This window comes from Haemorhous mexicanus, chromosome 1 (assembly GCF_027477595.1).
Source record: "Haemorhous mexicanus isolate bHaeMex1 chromosome 1, bHaeMex1.pri, whole genome shotgun sequence".
In the NCBI taxonomy this organism is placed as follows: domain Eukaryota; kingdom Metazoa; phylum Chordata; class Aves; order Passeriformes; family Fringillidae; genus Haemorhous; species Haemorhous mexicanus.
In genome coordinates, this window is record NC_082341.1 from 95,423,972 (window position 1) to 95,440,619 (window position 16,648).

At 36.9% G+C, this 16,648-nt stretch overlaps 1 protein-coding gene across 3 annotated transcripts in view; it reads left to right on the forward strand.

Annotated features, from left to right (window-relative positions):
- The window catches only part of TMEM245 (transmembrane protein 245), a 78,103-nt gene that overhangs the window by 16,669 nt on the left and 44,786 nt on the right, over positions 1-16,648 (forward strand). For 2 of the 3 annotated variants that reach the window (XM_059856740.1, XM_059856762.1), the window contains exons 5-8: positions 1,524-1,748; positions 5,706-5,875; positions 10,723-10,746; positions 16,161-16,265. In XM_059856740.1, the coding sequence (XP_059712723.1) occupies positions 1,524-1,748; positions 5,706-5,875; positions 10,723-10,746; positions 16,161-16,265 (524 nt within the window). The remainder of the gene's footprint in view (positions 1-1,523; positions 1,749-5,705; positions 5,876-10,722; positions 10,747-16,160; positions 16,266-16,648) is intronic. The other variant, XM_059856751.1, reaches the window with a different exon arrangement.

Genomic DNA, 16,648 nt, shown 5'->3' on the forward strand with positions numbered 1-16,648 from the left:
TCTGATGTTTCTGTCATCATCTCAGTGTCAATCCCAGCTGGGTGAATCAGTGGATTTGGATTGTTGTTTTGGTGGGGTGGGGATGTGTTCATAAGCTGTAAAAGTAATTCCACTTACCTAGAATACCAGTGCAGGTTTCTGCAACAAAAGAGAAGTGCTCATCTGCTGTGTGAGGATGCAGTTTGTTACTTACTCTTACTGTATGACAAATGAGTCTTGCCTTTCTGAACATTTTTAGCTGTCATGCTTTAGGCTAGGAATGGTTTTGGTGACACACTGCAGCTAAAAATGTGTGTGTGGAACACGAGTAGTTTGACTACTGTGCACGTAGTATGCTGTAGTACAGTTTTTATGCAGTTTTTCTTCATGGGAGAGGTGTCTGTGGCACAAGTCCAGTGCAAGAGTTGTACTCATCGTTTACCAGCTGTGTGGTATGTACCAGCATATTAAATTGTCTTTTATGCTTCAGCATGGAGTAACTTTGCAGGTTTTTCTGCATGTGCATTCCTGCAATATGGCTGCAGACTTTCCTCGAGTAGTGATGTGTGGGAAATATGTGTGTGTTTGGACAACAGCACAGAGCCTCAGTAAAAGCTACTACTGGTGTTGTCAGGGAGAGATTTTAAGTAGAGTGGCTGAAGATAGATTTGGTGTCATCCAGCAACTGAAAGATCAAATAAATAAATAAATTGGCATGTTCTGCATCCAAATTTTTAATTTGAACATAATATTTTTGCATGAAAAGACTGTTGTTTATCTATGGGGTCTTTAACAAAACAGTTTACATTTTCTAATTTAATTTCTTGTTTGCTAACTTACGAGTGAGAGACTGACAAAATTTGTTATCCACTAACTTGTGCTTGATATTACTAATATTTGTTACACAGAGCAAGGAATTTAGGATGACAGTGTGAGTGCTCCAGTGTTTGTGTTGTGAGTGATATGGAAAAGTAGTGAGACTTATAAGATACAAGCTTTCTCTTCAATGCATACTCTATATTTTTTGATCTGTTTAAATGAGTTTTGAGCAAATCTAAGATTCCTTTTTGAGTACTTGAAGTAAAGGGAAGTGAAAGATTTATTTTAAGACTGCAGATTTTTTTCTAGAAGCTATTATTTTTAGTGTTTTTCATAGTCTTACCAGACTTTGATAGAACATCTTTGGTTTGTAATTTACCTGCAGTGACAGGAGCCCTCTTAGAGGCTGTAGCAACTTTTCATCTCTCCTCCTCTCAGCTCTGCTTGGCATGGTGATGCAGGATGTGGGAGAGTTTACACAGCCTTGTTCTAGCTTTTCAAAATGCACATCAGTGCCAAGGCTGTCTCAGTGTTTTAGAGAAATTAAAAGAAAAAAAAAACAACCCCAAAACAACAAAAACACAGCCTTCTGCTTCTGTCCCTTCCTTCACTCCCACCTTCCAAAAAAAAAAAGGAGATGATTTGGGAATAGGGAACATACTCTGTTTTGTGGTGAATATTAATGTAATAATTTCCACTTCTTTGTTTGCATGTGTTTGTTTTAGGATCAACAGCAGAAAGTGATCAGCCTCCACCTCCACGAGCTTCATCATCTTTCAACACCTCTTCTTCATCATCCTCTGGGAACAGACAAAGAACTGAGATTGGATCTTTTCTTAGAAAAAAGAAAACTAGTGATATTTACTTTGTTACTCTTGTGTGGGCCATTGTCATTGTACAGATCTGGCTAAATTTTTGGATTGTGCAGCTATTGCCAGTGCCGTTTGCAGGTAATAATCCAATTACTAAAAGTGTTTGGCATCATGTTAAATAAAACAGGAGGAAAGGCTTGTAGGCTTGTATGAGTTTTAAATAAAAACTTTTTCATTACTTGTTAATACAAGATGAACTGTAGCTTCAAAAAGGAGGATTGATGTGCCCTGGCTATTACCATGTAGTGGACAACTCTGTTAAATTGCTTTGTCTACTGACTGTTGTAGTTACCTTAAATAATATAGTGCCATACCTTACATAGTAAGAATACTTCTGGTTTAGACGAGTTAGTTCTTCCTCCTGATGTCACTTCTTTTATATTTTTGCACCTATAAATGAAGAGTAGTTTAGCTGTTATTCAGTAGTGAAGTAGAGCTCATGTGAGATTTAATTTCTGTAAAAAATGGGTTGCTAGGTACTGTGGACGAGTCACAAGATTAAATTTAGTTCCAATTTTAGGTCTGAGGTTAATTAGCTTTGTTGCTTCACATCTATATGAATCTGTTCTCCTATATATCTGGCAAGAATTGGAGTAGTTATGATAGCTATCAAAAGATATTATTTTAGATCTGGATGCCACTTTTTCCTCTGCGCTTTTGGGGGAGTGTAAAGGGAAAATGAGAATTCTAGGAGTATGTGTGAGCTACTATGAAATGGAAGACTTTCTTCCCATCTCCCTACTGTAAACAAAGTGAGTTTCCTAGTTTGCTTGGATTTTCTCTAAACTTCAGTTAAAATACTAGGTTTTAGCATTTTAAAATGCATTTATCACTTGAATGTACCCATTTTCTTTTTTACTAACTGTTGTGGGTTGGCCCCAGCTAGTGGCCAAATACGCTCCAAATCAGTCATTCTTCCAGTTTTAATGTGGGTTTATCTGTGAGCTGCATTCCCTTTAGGGAGGTATGGGCTCTGGATTTTCCTTATCCTTAGGCCACAGTCCCTTCAGGAGGTGTACCTGCTCCACCATGGATCCTCTGTAGCCCGTGGTCCCTCTGAATGGTGTGTCTGCTCCTCTGCAGAGCACTTCTGCTTCCCTGGCCTTTTCATTACCTCTCTTCATCCCTCTGTTCCTTTTTCCTCTCTAGTCACTTTTTCTGTGTTCCTTCCTCTTCTCCCTGCCCAGGGTTTCTGCTCTTCCTTAGATACATTTCCACTGAAGCCTTAGATACATTACCACACCCTTACCTGATGGGCTCAGCTTTGCCCAGTGATGGATATGTTGTGGAGCCGCCTGGAGCTGTGTCTGGGACAAGGCAAGCCCTGGTCTCTTCCCATGGTGGCCACCCCAGAGGCCACCCTGCTTCCAAAGCCTTGAGATCTGTGCACAGTACACAAAGCTACTGTAAACCATCTGGAACTTGTGACTTGGGGTCACACTTAGAGATTTGAAGGGCTGTGAACTCCAAGGCATGGAGAAAGGAACAGCTGCACCTTTGGCTGTGGCACTGTAGCAGCAGCTAAAGGGTAATAATGTGATGGCAAGACATATAAATAGCTGAATGCAGGGTAAAGCAAAGAGGGATTTGACCTTTGTTTCATCCCAGTATAGTTACTACAGAAGGAACTTCCCAGTTTTGGTGTCTGGGTATCGTGGGAGATGGCAATCACGAGTGAAAAAGCAATTAGAAAATAAATTTTAGACTTATTAGAAGCAGAGTTTATGTGATTAGTTTACTGAAAAGTCAAGGAGTAACTTAACCACTGTTCAGAAACCTCTACATGTGAGGAAAAAGGGGAGCAGCAGTTCTGCAGCTAGACAGAAGTGAATGGTTTAAGCTTGAGCCACACAAGTCTAGATTAAATGAGACAGATGAATACTGCTCCTGACAGTCATTAGGTCTAAAATAACTACCCAAACAATAAACTGAAGCCAAAAGAGAAATTGCTTTTGGGAATATTTGTGACTTGTTGCCTTAGCAGTGACACTGGGCCATGATGTGCTTTTTTGTGGCATAGAGCTGAACCACCAGAAAAATATTACACATGAGCAGTATAATGATGAACAGAGCCAAGCTTAGAACAGTGCATTACATTAAAGGTCAGAAGGTGAGAGTGATGATAGTCTGCATAGCTAAAGAGGGAGTAGTAGAAATACTAGGAAAATAGGAAGGCTAATAAAGCAAGTTTCCTCGCAATGGTTCAAGTTTAAAGAGACTGATAATAATTGGAGGCACTTCTGAAACCTTTAAGAGGATGCTTCTAGTATGTAAAAGCCCCCCCCAAACCTTAAATAGGTGTTAATTTCACCAGAGTTCCTTATATTGGTAAAGAGGACTCATACAAAGTAGCATTTAGATTATTAGAAACATCTTGGTGCCATTAACATTTTTCCTTGAATGCTTTTATACTTCAGTTGAAATGAAATGGTCTTTCAAAATTGCTTAGTGTAGAGGGTGGGAAAATGATACCATAATTAAACCATAAAATGAAAAGGTGAAAGAATTGCTATGACTTGAAAAGCTAAGCAATGAAACCCGTTGTGGAACACTTGCAGCATTTTACTGAGTGATTTGAGCCTGGAAATCCGGGTATTGTCTTTTTTTAAGATCTTTCACTTGCTTCCTTGCTCATTCTGTTGTATCCTTTTTTTGTTTTTTTTTTTTTTTTTAATTGTTTTCAGGTAATTTTCTGCTTCCTGCAGATGTTTGGAACTTGTTATTATGCAGACTTTTTCTTGTTTTGCTCACTGCTTTCTAAAAACAGACCTTTAGCTTTTCCTCACTTGTCTCTTTTGAACTTAATATGATTACAGCTGTTTGATTGACTGTAGCATCTCCTTTGCAATGAGTCATTTATTTTAGAAGATACTGTGTAAACACTCTTAAATAACAGTGGAAGATTAGAGTGCCATTTGAGTATCTTGTTCACCTTGTAAAATGCAAGCCTGCTTGGCTTTGCTGAGCAGCAGTTTGTGTTGTGGCCATGAGCTGCATTTCATCATACAAAACTTCAGCCTTTAAGTTCAGTGCTGGCACTAGCACTGTGTTTTCTCCTTTTTTGTTTCTTTGCCACCCATTTTATTAGAGAAATTATTGGATTATTCTGTTTCTTCAAGCGAGTAAATCCCATATTTGCCACATGGTGGTGCCAGAGGGTAAATGTCAGCAAATCACTGCGCTGGTTCTCCAAAACAAGAACATAAAGTATTACACGTGTGGCTTGCAGAGAATAAGCTCTTGTGGAATTTGGATAAATGCCCTGTAGGCAGTAAAAGTTAACCTTTTTGGCTCTGTATGCCATTTTACACATCTCCAAGTAGAAACATGATATGAATTTTTGATGATGAAATGATGCACTGCCAACTGTTGTGGAGCTCATGTATGGCAGTAAGTAATGATTCCGGTTTGGAGAATAGTCATGATAAAAAAAAAAGATTTATTAAAAAAGTAAAGTTACAAGTAGTGATAGAAACTTCAGTATCCTTGTGTTGCCAAGATGAAATGCTTATCACAAATAGCTTTCTTTAATGTTTCAAAACAAATTCTTATCAGTAGTGTTTCAAAAGAAGATTTAAATGGATCCTTCTTTACTGTGAAATTCTGCATGATGTGGTGTCAGTTCTTGAAGGAAAGATACACTTTAACAACTTGTGTAGGGTGCTGTTAAGTTCTGATTGTTTTACTTTATGTGGAGCCATTTGGCATGGCGTGTATGTGTGGATATCGAAGAAATCCACTGTACTGGAATAATGGAGTGGCACCTTCTTATCCCAGGACTTGATCAAGTCTGAGCTGCATTTTTGGGTAGTGTGCTGTCACTTTTCTTGTGCTGTCATCTAAGTTCCATGTGGATAAGTGCAGCTGCAAAGATAGTGAGGAGATTAGTACTAAAAACCCTTGCAAATTCCAGAAGTTGTTAATGGGAAATAAGAGTCTTTTCTTTTTCATCAGTCTTCCAGAATAGAATAAATAAGTAGTCTTGTAGTGCTCCTCTGAAATCTCTGATAGTAAATTTCCTTCTTGTGGTTACAGTTTGGGCACTTAAAAAATTTGTGGTTCATTTTGGAGTTTTGAACTTCATGGCAAAGCACTGCAAAAGTTGGTGGCAACTGGTTGAAAATTTTGTGAAGGAACGTCAGGAAGCTCTTGCTCCACGGCCCATCAGAGGACTTGGAAGTGTTATGCTAAAGCTTGACAGTAAGGTATTTCTACTTACTTCCTTAAAATACTTGAAAGTTTGCTTTATTCTCTGTTTCACCATATTCTGAGATGCTTTAATTCTAAAATAAATGTCTGTCACTAATGGAAATGTCTTTCATGTAAAACTGTATCTGTTTTATGGTGTATTTTAAATTATGTCTCTTCTATCACTATTCACACTTAAGTGCACATTTAAATTTGTTAAATGGTTGCATGCAGACCTTTACAGACATCACTTTTAAAATGTTGAATCACCTTTATAAGGTTCCTTATCTGAGTAAGGCAAAGTTCTCTTAATCTTACCTGGTTACAATGATTTTGACTTTAAACCTAATGAGCTTTAGTCTGAAGGATAAGATGTTCCTACTTCTTATGTGAAAATTTAATTTAAAAGCAGACCATTGTGTTTGGGTAGGAGGGCCCAAGTTAGTTCAGACACATTTGTCTGTACTGTGTGGAAGCAAAGTTGTTGCATGCAGTACTATGGTGGTACAGAAATGAGTCTTCCCTCTGTAAGTGAAGAAATATGTGGGATAAAGTATTTGGGAGATGCCATAGAATAAGGCTTCTGTGTTCCCTTCACTTCTTCCCCATGCAAAATTTGCCAACATTTGCATTGCAAATTGCATAGTTGGAAAGCTCCAGGAAATTTATAAAGTTTCTTTCATTAAGAATTTTAAGTTTTCACGTAAACGGATTGATGGATTATTTTTTATGTGATAGCTGTGTAAGAATGTGCTTTCTGTAACTGTGTTGTTGAAGTATTCTCTGCTCTGGAAAAAGCCTTTTCTTAGGACTTCTGTAACTGAAGAGCCGAACCCTGTAAGTACATTTGTCAGAGCATATGTACCTTGGCAGATTGGTCTTGCAGTTTATAGCTCTTAATTCCTATAGGAGAGGGAGGATCTTAAGCCTGGGTCTAATGGGTGAATGGATGACAAAAGGTCAACCAAAGCATTGAAATGGCTGTAGGAAAAAGGTGATGATTTCACAGGGTTCATGGAGGAAGAATTTGAAAAAGGAAAAAAGCCTTTCAAAATACAGCTATAAACACAATAAAGTGGTTTTCCAAAGGTAGTGAAAATTACTAATGTGGGGATAAAAGCTTACATTATACAGAACTTTTCATAATAAGATTTTGTTCTGTAAGTAAGAAGCCACTTTAGACACAATGTTGAATGTATTGTTTCATGAGTTGTCAAGTTTGGTATCCTTGTATTGTATAACTGTATGATACAGTATCCTTCCTAATTCCAGCAAGTCTTTTCTCCTTAAAGATGGTAGGGCTTTAATGTGCGGCAGAACCTCTCGCTCTTCAGCTTAAATGTACTTAAGGTCAGTTTATTTACATGTCGTTTTTTGTCTAAGCAGGAGAACAGTGTTGATCAACTCATTTCCCCATCTCCCTTCACCCCTCCATTTTTTAGATGACATCTGTATTCCTCCTGAGTGTGTGCTCTGTGTATTAAAGCAGTTTAAGCTTTCCCAAACATTACAAGAAGGGCACTTGATAATCTGCCTGATTCTCTTGTCCTCATTTGTGCCTATTCTAATTCTGTTTCAGCCAGCATTTATCACGGGTGGCTGGAATTATATGTAGTCTTCCAATGCTTATCACACTAATACATCCATATCTTTTAAGTTCTACTGGCTGTGCTTATTCTGTGTATTGTGGGATGATGGATGCATGGTATCTCAGAATTTGGGAAGTAATGCCACAGGTTATTGGCAGTTACATTTTTTGTAGGGACAGGGAAACAAGAGAAGTGAAAATTACAGCCTTGCAAGATTTTTTTAGTTGTATTACCGAATGTTTTGGCTTCAGTAGGCGCTGTTGAAGAGAAAGTAAAAAATACGTGAACACCAAATAGAAATTTAAAGAGTAAATTGTTACAGGTTACCTTTTATTGGCGGTGTGTGAGAAACCAAGACTGAGGGATCATTTCCTTTGCAATTAGAGGTTTAATTTTAAATATTTTGTTTCTAGCTTATTTTTATGGAAGCTGGATCTGCTTAGGGTTTTTGTTTGGTTTGGTTTTTTTGTTGGTGTGCAAAGTTAGTTGGAAACTGAATCTTAGCATCAGGATGTGTTAAGAATCTTAGCTGAGTACAGCCAGCCATTGACAAGGTCTTTTTCACACAAATACTTAGTGGTAGTACTTGGGCTGGCAAACATGGTATGTCCAGTTAGGATATAATTCCAGATTTGAGTGAAATGTAGTGAGAATGAGGAGCAGATCTTAGAATGGCATGTCTTTTTCCCAAATAGATTTTAGGAGGCTAGTGTAGATAGTCTGGAAAATAACCCATTGTGGGAAATGGGTGAGTGTTGCTCATGCATGCAAATCTGAGCTTTACTGCTTATATCTGCTTTTTAAACAAAACCATCAAAAAAAGAACTGCTCCTCTTCTTTGACAATTCTCATTTACCCCGGTTCTTCTGGAAGTGCAGAGAAATTTGAAATGAAGTGGTACTCTGGTCATGAGAAAGGAAAGGGCATTGCATTTTATTGTTTTTATAAGCAGTAGGTCTGTCTCTGTATGAATGTGTCTCCTTTAAACATGGGCTGTGAAAATAGGATGTGGGTACTGTATCCTGTCGTTACTGTGTACTGTTTGTGGCTGTGCATTTGCCTCATGGAGAGTCAGCAGACAGCAGTTCAGATGTGAGAGACTTCCTGCAGGAGAGAGCAGGGAGATTTTTCTTGTCAGCCACCAAACCATCCTAAGCTTAATAGATGGGGAAGCATGTGTGTTCTTATCAACAGTAGAGAATTTATAATTTTCTGTACTGATTTTTTTTTTTTTTTTTATTTTAAAGAAGACTGTTGTCTTACAATATGATGACTGCAGTTTGGTTATAGAAATTGTGAGGGAGTTTAGCAGCATTGGCAGTGGCTCAGCTGCATGCACTGGACTTTTACTCCTTGGAATGTACTAATATTTTACATACATGCTTTCTGATGTACTTGAGTGAATCATGTAGTTGTTATATGCTTTTTCTAGGTATAGTGCACTAGAAATTTATATGTGGATTATTTAGATTGTTTGGATTTTGGATAAAGTCAACTTCTATTTCTTCTGGTACCAAGTTCATTACATAGTTTAACCAAGCACAGAAAACAAGCAGAATCTCTGCCAATAGTTATATTATTATAGAAAATACTTTCTTACACATGTAAGAACTTAGATGAGTAGTTTTCCAATAAAATACTGGAAAAATGGCTATAGACTTCTTAGTTTTGGATGACTTGAATATTAGAATTAAGCTGTAGCTATTTTCAGATGTTGGTTGATTACATTTGTAGAACTATTTAAACATCAGTATTGGTAAGCTAATAGGCAGGTAGAGCCTCCCAGGTATTGTCTTAAATATTGATAAAAGGTATTTTATTTTGGACAAATAATGTTATTTCCTAGTTACTGTATTTATCATGCAATTCCCAAAGGCCGAAATTATAGAAAAATACCAAAGACTTCCTTTCACATTCAGCTAAAATCTTAGGGCTCTTTTGTTGTATTTAGTATGGAATTACAAAGTGGAGCAATACAGCCCTGAGATCTGTGTTTTTTTCCAAAACGAACCTCATGTACAGATAGTAGGTTTTAAAGTGCAGAATTAAAGTTAAAGGGATGTTGTTTAATCAGAAAGCAATTTTCCCTCTTTTCACAGATAAATTATTCCGTAGGTGAAGAGGTAGAAACTCTGCAGTGTCAGTTTGAGGCTTTTGAAGCCTTGTAATTGATTTCTCTGACTGTGACTCTTTCCATAAGTAGTAAAAGCTAGTAAACGTGTGTGCTTTGTGACATATTTTATTTTCATTTTTCCTAATGTTTATGTTTCTTTGCAAATCTGCTTCTAACTTAATCAACATTATGAGATTTTTATCAATTTGAAATATTCATACCTTTTGTTTCCATTGGGAGCTAATGTAATTTCTGACAACTGGCGAGCATGTTAGATTTACTGAGAATTCAATGTCTTGTTTTCAGGGAGAAACAAACTTCACTTACATGATCTAAATCTCTAATAGAGATGAATAACAGCATTACAGCTCTTCTCTGTTGTGATTATGCTGCAAATGATTAGTAATGGTTAGAATTAGTGGTATAGTCCTACATAAACTAGCTTCTGAAATGGGTATACTTTAGCATGTGGTTGAGCATCAGTAAAGAAAAATAACTTCAGTGCAAAAGGAGAAATTGACTGTTGAGAAGTGCAAGGAGAATTACATGAAATCTGTACATTTATATGACCTACAATTTGCTGTTGTATGTATATCAGATTTGATTATTTGATGTTGTGCCATTGAATATGAATGCTTTAATATGAATGTTGTACCAAAAAACCATATGAAATCTGTCCAAGAGTAATTAACATAAGAGGAGTGTTTTGAAATGCATAGAATGGGAATATTTGAATGCCTGGATGGGAGTATTAATGCCATAAAAGAGTACCTCATGTTAAGATTTGGTGTTTTGCTGAAATGTCCTTCTGAGAGTGCAAGTCCTGCTCTGAAATGTGATGGTAGCTGTCAGTATAATTAAACTGGAATTGTCCAGATTATGTTGATAGTTCTGTTAATGCCATTCAAGTTGTTCATCTTTGTTCTATCCCTCTTTGTTTCACAAGTGCATGTTAGTAGTAAAATCCAGGTTCTTGCATTAGAATTTGTTATGATCTTCCTATTGCAATTTACCTTTGTGTCTAGAAAAATTTCATTTTCATTCTGTGGATGACTTTGCCTGCCTCTCATTGCTTTTTTTCCCTATTACTGCATTTTTCAATAATTTTCCACTGTGTTGTGTTTTTTTCCCTTTTCTTCCATCTCCGCCTGCCACTGACAAGCTGTGGCACTGGCTTAATAAGAAGGTAAATAAACAGAAAAATTATGATTCCAGCTAATGGATTCTGTTGTTTTGGGGAGTTTGATTTTATTATAATTTTTTTTTTTTTTATTTTGCAGCATGAACACTCTTTAACATGCCTTGCTTCATATAGATTTCTGTCTCAAATGCCTCTTTTCCAGCTCTTGGTATAAGCTACTGAAGGTCATATAATTCTATCTGATCTCTTCTACTCCAGTGAATGCACATACTGAAGTGTTTAGCACAGCAGAGTATTGCAATAGCATTTCAAGGGGTAGAGTGATTTAGGGGCACTTTTAAGAATAGTTGATCTCTGCCTGGTCCCCACTTGTACACCTAACAAAACCAGTTCTCTCCCAGTCTGGAGAGCTGTTCTCTGCTCAGGGAAAGCATCAGTTAACCAAATTACCAGGGGAGTGGTGAGGCTGTGAAGCACAGTTGTAGTTCTGTAAGTGCTTGCAAATGGTGCATGGGCTGGTTTCACTGAGTGCTGTCAGTCTTTTCCTTTTGAAGTGCCAAACTTGTCTGTGTACACAGGCACAGTACCTGGTGCACCAGGAGTGAATGCATACAAAATGAGACTTTCTGTGACCTCAGAACTTCTGAATCTTAACAAGTCTGAAGGGAAGAAAAAGGCTGGTTTAAAAAAAAATTAGGTAGTTGGTACAGCTAAAATATTTCTTTTCCTATTGTGTGGCTTTTAAAACTGTGAAATGTTTTCATGATTGAGTTATAATTGTCCATGAAGAGGGGCATTTTAATGTTCTTTTCCCTTGACTGCATTTCTCCTGTTTTAAAATCACATTTTTGTTTCCCAGCTCTGAAATGTTTATCTTATGTGAGTGACTTGTGGTTAGTAAAAATGTGCAACTGTAACCTGTCATAATTTTTTTTTTTTATTAGATACTGGTTTGTTAGCAGAGTTCAGGTAAAGAGCTGAGTTTGGTGACCCACAAGAGAAAGTGTAGTCTCAACTGCTTTTTTTCTGTCATTTGTCATTTTTGTTGAAAATTTATATGAGTAGATATGGGTTTTTTTCCTTAATACTGGTAGGTTGCAAAACCAATTTAACTGTAATAGCTTTAAATGCTAAAATGTCTGGATTTTTTTTTTAGTTTAGAAATTTGCATTATTTGGCAAAGCCCTGTGAGCATAATTTCTTAACAGAGTACAGTTTTTTAGTTCCTTGGAGTTATCTTTGAAAAGTGTTGGTTTACTTTACAGTTTCATAAGTAGAAATCCTGAAATCCTGATAGTATTACATACAGAGTTGACTTCTGTGCATGAACATACAGTAATAATATTATAATCAAGATTTTTTTTAAAAAGTGAAAAAATATGCATCAGTGGGTTCATTTTGTTGTGTGTAGTGTTTTGGTGATTTTAAAAAAAAAAACTTTTAAAAAATGTTACAGTGTACCAGAGGCAGAAAAAAAGAGGGGATTTGTACTATAGAACACTAGCTGCAGTTAAAGGTGATTCCTTTTTTGCCTGTCTTTGAAGGGATGTACTTCAGGGACCACAGACATAAATTTCTGATAATCCAGCAGGAAATTTAAAACCATATGGATATGGCAGAGTTTAAAATGATGGTTGATTATGACTGCTAGTGATAAACCTTGACTTTTTGAATCCTGTTTGTGGTGTATATAGCCCAAAATATAGAACAGATTCAGTCAGCCTGGCATAGTTTGTTCTTAATAACATTGTCTATGTCAGGAATCTTTAGAAGGAATTGCTAAATTCTTCTCCTGCTTTTGGAGGGATACTGGTGTAGGTAGACTTGAGACCTCACACAAACTGTTCTCTATATTTTCTAGCTTAACTACTCAGCTGACTCATTTCACCATAACCTTGGGATGTGTTCTGGTTACAGACTTCCCCTTATTCTCTGCAGATGATATTAATGAGATGGTATCTTCAAATATTAACTAAGAAAAGGGAAATGAGAAGTCTAAGGAATGTCTTGGGAAACAAATCCTCATAAATAGCTGAGCTGTTTACAGGAAAAAAAATAGAAGTCCGTGTTGGTAATTTTTTTAATGTAGATTTAATCAAACATGAAGTAGATGCCTAGGTGTGCTGTTTGGGTAATGTAAATTAAGCATACTAGAAAAACTACTGTCCCGAAGGCTATGCAGTATGAAGCCTGCAAATATTAATTCATAGATGATGTATCTTACTGCAAAACATGGAGAACCTGTCTAGATAGTAGGATTTCTGATCTTTAAGTATGGACTGTAGTTCTCTTACAGCTCAGTGTAGTATGGTTTTGTGTCATCATCCAAAAGTTGAAAGAGGGAATACTTGCAAATTATTGAGGAGCTTTCTAACAGAATGTAACTCAATCATAAAATACCTTTTTACAGTGAGCTAAATAAAAATAAAAACCTTGATAGCCTTTCCTTTCAAAACTGTGACAATGAAAGATAGTTTTTTTTGTGGACAGTCTGTCACAAATCAGTAATATTTCAGTTTGCTTTTACAAGTTGACCTTCTGTAGCTTCGGAGCCTGGCTTTCCTTTACCTTTGCATAATCTCAGATGCTGTGGCAGCCTCAGCTTTCTGCTGGTGACTAACCTTTGGATTAGAAGCTTGGAACTGAATATAAAACTTCATGACCTCTGGCTAATGAGTGTGTTAGTCAGTACATGTTTGTCTCTGTGTGCATGCCCATGGTTTACAGGAAAGGTGTTAAGGGAGGTCTGGCAGGGTTGGGTAAGAGTGAAGTCTGGACCTGATTCGGTGACAAATACAACCACACAGGCATTTAACAGTGCAGATCCCTGCAGTGAGTAGCTTACCTGCACCTAAGCATTATTGACCATGAGTGTGAAAATGTGAAGGATTCCTAAGGAAGTGTTGTGGGTTAATGTAGGGGAAGAAAGTATGTTTTAAGAGAAGGAGAAAAAAGAGTAACTGTAGCCTTAAGTGAATGTCCATCTGCTTTTACTTGTACAGTACTCAGTTCAATTCAGTCTTCTGCTGTGATGTATCTGTACCACTTAGATAACTTGGATCCCCTTAAGTCTGTGTTGAGAAATGTAATTGCAATACCTGTAGGCTTGCCAAAGCTGGCTTTCATCAGGCTTTCTTGGGCTACCTGCCCAAGTAAATAGAGACAAGGTGGGCTGGCATGGCTGAGGCTGCTGCTGGTACCAGTACATCATCAGTGCTGCCATGACTTTACTATCTAGATTAAAGGTAATCCAGGATTTACATGTGCTGCAGCTGCATCTTAATGGCAGTCCAGGCATATTTGAACTGTCAGTATGAGTGTCTGGGAAAGATATTTGTGCCATCTCAGAGTCCTCATCCTGGTCTTTTGGAGCTTGACCTTCAGTAGTTGCTACATGGCAAAACATCTAAAGCATTCAGCCTCACCTCCACTGAGATTTCACCTGTTGAATACCCCTCACACAATTATTGAGCCTAGCATTTTTTGAAATCTCTGACAGTACTTCCAATTACATGGATTCAGTAAATCTGATTAAGGTGCTGTATGTAAGACTACTGGATTTCTTTAAACTCTGACTAAGAAAGTAAATAGAGTTTGAACTTTGTCTGAAATGACAGGTGCAGCTTTAATTTTTAATAGCTTCATTTTGAAGTCCATGCTATAAAATTTTCTTCCCCTGCCTATCCAGTGGTGTTTTCTTGGTGATATTTGTTATTTCTGTCCTTTAAAACAAGGACTTTCATTTCTTGCTTCTCTTGCCTAATCACTAGATGTACATGAGGCTTGGGAGGACACAGCAAATCTCATTTCAGTTTTATTTCCAAAGAGGTAACCCCTGTATATATGCCCTATCTACATTGGCTGCTCAAAGTTTTTCAGAGAGCTGCGGTATTGCTGCAAGCAGGTCACTTCCCTCCAGCACTGGCAATGCATTTCTGATGGTTGAAATCTGTTAGCAATGCTGAAAACCAAACTTAGGTTAAAAATACTTCAGACCAAAGATTTTTCACACTTCCTCATGTTTTCTGAGTTCCTTTCTGCCGTTCTTAATGTAGTACAGACTTTGTTACAGGACCTTATATTAATTTGTATCAAACAAGGAGCTGGTTTTAAAAACTTGAAATTTAAAAATAATTACTTGATATAAACTGCTCAGATACTACTGGATGAACACACACCAAAAAAATCCTTGCTTTTGTCAAATAGGAGATCTGACTTCAGTGTTGACCAGTTCAGTCATCACACAGCAGTCTGAGAAGTTTGTTGTTCCAGAGTTAATTTCATGTGTAGGGATAGGGTAAATAATGCAGAAAGAACTAATGTAAACCATTAGCATGCATATTAGTAGTTTTGTAAGATCTTTAACTAAAAAATCACCAACTTAATCATTGAGTATATAACTTGGATTTGAAGAACTTTCGCTTACTACACATTGGCTTTGACCTCAGTTCTCGTGAATCACAAATTTTACAATTGTGCTGCTGCTTTTTCCTGTAGTAATGCTAAATGGACTAGAAATAGATCTGGAATTTGAACCATAGGAGCTAGAAAAATGTATTTGGTCATGCTTGCATGTGCTTTCACAGCTTTTTATGTAAACAGTCAGTTTGTTTATGAGATGAAGCTCACCTTGTGTTCCAGAGCACTCTGCAAAGTCATGTGACTGAGCAGTTTGATTGTTTTGAATGACATTATCACAATTTCTCTACTCAAATGTGGTATCACCATTTGCTTATGGACCTGTATAGAATGGGCCTTTTGTAAACTGACAGAACAACAAATGTGCCTGTTTCCTGTATCAGTCAGTTTAGCTGATGCGTGCTTAAAGCTGAGCATCCCCCTGAGACTGGAAGTGGATAGAAATAGTTGGTGCTGAATAATTGGCCTGATATTCAATAATGCAGAAACCCACCTGTCCCATTTCAGTTCAGAAGGTGATGAGGCAGCTTTAAAAATTTTATTACTTGCAAAAATACCTCATTTGTCATTTAGATGGCTCTTAGCTATTCAAATCTGAAAGTTATGGTTGTGCTTTAAAGTATACCTTGATAGCTTTGAAGTCCTGTGCAGACAGTATCTGTAAGTTTCCAGGTTGCTGAAGGACAAGAAACAAAAACAAATTTCTGGGTTCTAGTTGACATGAATGTCTTCTTTAGGTACTTCTCTAGGTCTAGCAAGTAATTGTTGAATTATTGCTTGCTTTGCAGAGAGCTTGCTGTGTTTTGTGGTAATGTGTACATGTTTTTTGCAGAATCACACGTCATACCATGATCTTAATCATGCTAACATTGCTTGTTAATTGTTCATCTCCAAGCTTGGGCATAAATGGTGTTTGATTAGAGCCTGATTTTGTACTGTGATTGTAAATAAAAATAACAATACTGTTGCATAACATACAGCATTGCTTTAATTAAAGATTGATTTATGTGCTATAATTTGTTCTTTTTTTTTCTGCACAGATTATCGTGTGGTTGGAGAAAATGCTAGATAAAATAATCAGCATTTTCATAATATTTTTGCTGGTGATAGGAACCCTTCTGCTAGCTCTTCTCCTTACTGCAAAGGTACAGTGTGCTAATGAATATAAAAAAATATAAAGCTCATTTTCCTTGCTGATGAAGGTTACTTATACGAGATTGTAAAGCTTAAAGAAATTTTCTAGATATTTACAAACTAATTGCTCTGTAGTTGAACTTGTCAGCATTCCAGGACTATAAAATGTACAGAAATATATAAAAATCTCAATGTTTCTATTTCTCTGTATTTCTGTGGTTTTTACCTATATGACAAGGCTAATATATAGGCATTTGTAAATACAAAATTTATTCTAGTAAAAGAATTACTAGCTTATGTATTACAGGAACAGATTTGTTTTGCATCCTGTTGACTCTTTCCTTTTCAACAGAGGAACCCTTACATTTTTTCTCTTTAGTAAACCTCACATTAC